Raw genomic sequence first — 4,015 nt, 5'->3', positions numbered from 1 at the left:
ATAAATAATAGGATAAATATAACCCAATTTATCCTCCATCTCTCTCTCCCTCTCCCCCGTGCTTTTTATAACCCCGTTAAAATATTTTCCCCCAACAAATCTCCGCAAAATAAATCCTCTTTTTTCTCCACAGAAAAAAAAGGGGTGGGGGGGTGCAGGAAGGGTTGTCTGTCACACTGGGAAACACAGTTGCCTTGGCAACCCCTGATGGTTTTATGCCTCTGCCTGGCATCAGAGGGACTGCTTAGAATAAGTTTACTGGGGATATTTTTGCACAGAGGAGCGTGTTAAATAACATCTGGGAATGAACCTGATTCCCAGATGTGACCAATTTATTAAAAGTGTTTTAATCAGAAGTGATTGTTTGGCAATATCTGATGGGAATAAAGGCAAATAAACCTATTTGTGACACGTAGGAAAACATCAAGAGATAACAAATTTACCATAAACTGCATCGAGATGAGTTAAATACAGAGCATTTAGTGAAAGGATGCACATCTCCCGCTGCCTTTTAGTTTTAAATATGGATCCTGTTGTGAAATGATCTCATYTCAGRTAGCTGTGGCGGCCATCTTCAGTTGCACCAACAACAAAATCATTTGTAAATGCACTTCCAGTCATTTGCTTCTAAACGTTTCATTAAAGTCCATCCTTTATCARAAGATATTTTGCTAACAGACAGGGTTGACCTAACTATGTGTAGTGACTCCTGTAAAAAACAACAAATGTTAGCACAATTTCTGTAAATTTGATGAATCCTTACTATTTTGTGTTTTTTTAATCAAATTTCGTAATCGGATTGATTCTGAAATTTAATCAGCTGTTAACCTACAACAAATYATTGCTTCCTGCAAGTCCAGAGGTTCATGAGGAAATCCAGGACAGCGACTGTATGCTGCCCCCCTGTGGACAGACCTGTTACTGCACCTTCTCTGTTTCAGGTACGTGTTGGCTGGAAAAGTTAACTGGTAAAGATAATCTGCAGCAAATTGCAGAGGAAAAGGGAAACACAACATTTTTAGGCTCATAGTTGCGCACAATTTGTCTCCTTAAAGATTGATTGTTCCGACTGATCACCTTTTGTTGGAGTTTCTAATGATTACCACCCCCCACCCCCCCAAAGTCCAAATCCATGTTTGTTATTTGGTGATTTTAAGCAGGAAATAAAGGTCCTCTGAGACAAGATAAGTGACTTTAGAAAGAGGAAGATTGTGTTACATTTGTACCAAACACAGGATCACAATTTAGTAATCTTAAGTCTTAAGGTGACCGATGCTGCTTTGGCTGCAGGAGTCTGTAAAATCCGTCAACATGATTTTCCCCCATTCATTTTATTTAATCAGGACAGTGTGCAATTAAAACATAAACACATTTGATGCATTGCACCAGATTTAGCCTTAAGCTAATTTACATGTAGTAAACAATATTATTGTTTGTATTTGTAATGTACATGGTCTGAATAATGTGGATAAATTAACACATTTGTAATATTCACAATAAATATAACAGAAACGCAAAAATAAATACAACTGCAGCCTCATCATAAGGTGAATTTAGTTTAAAGATTGTATGACAGGCAGCGGGTGGTGTGCATTTTTTAAGGCAGCTAGGTTTAATATCTAGTTTTTATTCATGATATGTGTAAAAAAAGGTGGATTTTTTTAATGATGTAGAAAGTTTTTTGTAACTCATCTGGTATGAAAAATGCAGATTTTGTGAATGACAAATCTGTTTTTTTTTTTTTTACATAAGTGCAATTGTTGCACTTTTAAAGACAAGGTTTTATTTTTACAGTTTTACGGTTYTTAAAATCTTAGAAAACATGTTTCTCTTAAAATGTTACTATTTAAATAAAAAACAAACATGCAAAGGGAGCATGACAGGTTCTCTTAGAGCTTGGGGGCGGTCCTGACTGTGGTTCATAAAAAACAGAGTAGGGGTCCTCCTCAGTTCAATAAGTCCATAAAAATTATCACAAAAAAAGCTAATCTGTTACCATAAATGAATAAAAGTTGTTTGCCGGTGGTTCAGGCTGRTATGTCTTCAGTTTAAGTTTGCATTTTTAGAGACAAGTGAAGTGTTTGAAACAGTTATTTTTGTGGGTCAGAAATCAAACTGTTTGGGCAGCCCTGAATTAGAGGGTGTGTAAGAGAAGACTGTGTACAAATCAATGTTTGACCAATAACGTACTCTAAAAAAAATAGCTGCAATAATGTGAATTTGCAGGAATACATCAGTGGTTATAAATATAAATATTACATTTTAGAAAACTGTAGAGATTTATCATTTCTTTATTATTATTTATTTCTTCCAGATTAAATTCATTCTCACTGTCAGCTTGACGACTACAAAACTCCCAACACTCAGGTTTTTTTTTTTTTTGTAAACTTTGAAAGAATTACAGCTGAAAAAAGAGTTTCAGGTAACTTTTTGTTTTGAAAAAACCACATCAGTGCTACAAATATGCAGAAACGGTGTGAAGTTCAACACAAAAGACATGCAGAGATTTCTTTTCTTTTCCTGTGTTTGTGAGATTTCCAGTTGGATCAGCTGTGCTGATGGAAAGAAGTCGTACCGTTTGGATCGCTAACCTCCAAGTGTCCGAAGCGCAGGAGACCGAAACAAAAACAGGCTCATTTCTGTCAGGCTGGGGAGACTTTTTCCTCTCTTCAAAARAAAGTGAATTTCATCCAGGTTTTGGTTGTGAGATGCAACAGAGTGAGGAATAAACACAGAGATAAACAGCATCAATCACTGGCGCTCAGATTAAGTTCACGCTGTTGATGTAAAATCCTCAGAGGGTGGGGGGAAAAAAAGGTTGAGTAAAAATCTTCACAAAACGGCTCCTGGATCATCAAGGCCTCATTCTCCACCTCACATCTGCAGACATCCCTGCTGCCCTTCACCCTCAAAGGCACCGGGTCGGTACGACTGCAGGAACAATCAGCTGTGTGGTTTTATTGCACCGGCCCACCAGTTCAATGCAGGATCAAGTGTCCTCTTCTTGGACATCGCTGAGTCAGCCGCTGTCTTTCGACGGCGGGGACACGGCGGCGCTCGCTCTTCATTAATATAAGTCCAAAGTGCCGGTGCGGTGGTCTCAGTGGATTTCAATGTGAACCTGTAAACAGATTAAAACTGTCAGATAAAACACTCCAGAAAAAATATATAAATAAATTAAATTTTCTATGATTGCAAGTTGATGCTGACAAGTGACATGAGATGTAACAGCTTTGGTCAAACCTTAAAAATAACATTATGTGAGCCCTCATGCAATATTACCTGATGTCATGCTCAGATAATGCAATGTAAGTTACTCTCAGCTACTACTCTGACTTTATTTCAGCATGAACATAATAATAATAGAACAGATCATCACGCTGTAAACTAAAATCTGCTAATGATTCCATTKACATTATTTAGTTTAAGCTGTTTGGTGTTTTGAAATAACTTATAGAAAGCAAACATGTTGTGTATATTACTGTAAATAAACAAGACAGATAACACAGCTYCAGGGCCTTATTGCTACATGACTAATTTTACCTGACAAGTGCAAATTTGCGTGGGTCTTTACCTGTAATCTGACATTAAACACCATTGAAGCAATGACATAGATGTAAGGAAATCTGATCCTCAGTCGCCACGCCAGTTCAAAAAATATCAACAGGGTCCTCGTCAAGCCTTTGGAAAACACTTCGTACGTCCGGCCGGCGGAACCCGAAAACCGGAGCACGAGATACGACAAGCTCGCCATAAGGCTCGGTTCGCCCGGCGCTTTGTCGGCTTTCTAATTCAACTGATGGGGCGAGGCGAGAAGGATGGCGAGCGGCCAAAGATACTTCATGTTGTTGTTGTTGTTTTTTTTTTTTTTTTTTATCGATGACTGCCTCAAAGAAAGCTGTGTGTTGTAACGGTAGCAGTTAGCTGTTCCACCTAAAGAGGACCGATGACGCTGCAACACACGGAAGAACTGAGGAATATTTTGCCCCGGGTTTAGACTCGCAGGGAAAAACAC

General features: G+C 38.4%; 1 protein-coding gene across 1 annotated transcript; it reads right to left on the bottom strand.

Annotated features, from left to right (window-relative positions):
• Window positions 1-2,271: 2,271 nt before the first annotated feature.
• On the bottom strand, window positions 2,272-3,867 carry smim10l3 (small integral membrane protein 10 like 3; the record flags this gene model as incomplete). Its single annotated transcript, XM_014010132.1, is given in 2 exon segments — window positions 2,272-3,121; window positions 3,575-3,867. Coding segments are annotated over 2 exon segments (201 nt in total). The 3' UTR covers window positions 2,272-3,100.
• Window positions 3,868-4,015: the final 148 nt, after the last annotated feature.

The sequence above is a fragment of the Austrofundulus limnaeus genome, unplaced genomic scaffold, assembly GCF_001266775.1.
Source record: "Austrofundulus limnaeus strain Quisiro unplaced genomic scaffold, Austrofundulus_limnaeus-1.0 Scaffold65, whole genome shotgun sequence".
In the NCBI taxonomy this organism is placed as follows: Eukaryota; Metazoa; Chordata; class Actinopteri; order Cyprinodontiformes; family Rivulidae; genus Austrofundulus; species Austrofundulus limnaeus.
Note: the sequence above shows the minus strand (reverse complement) of the source record. Positions and strands in the feature narration are given on the sequence as shown.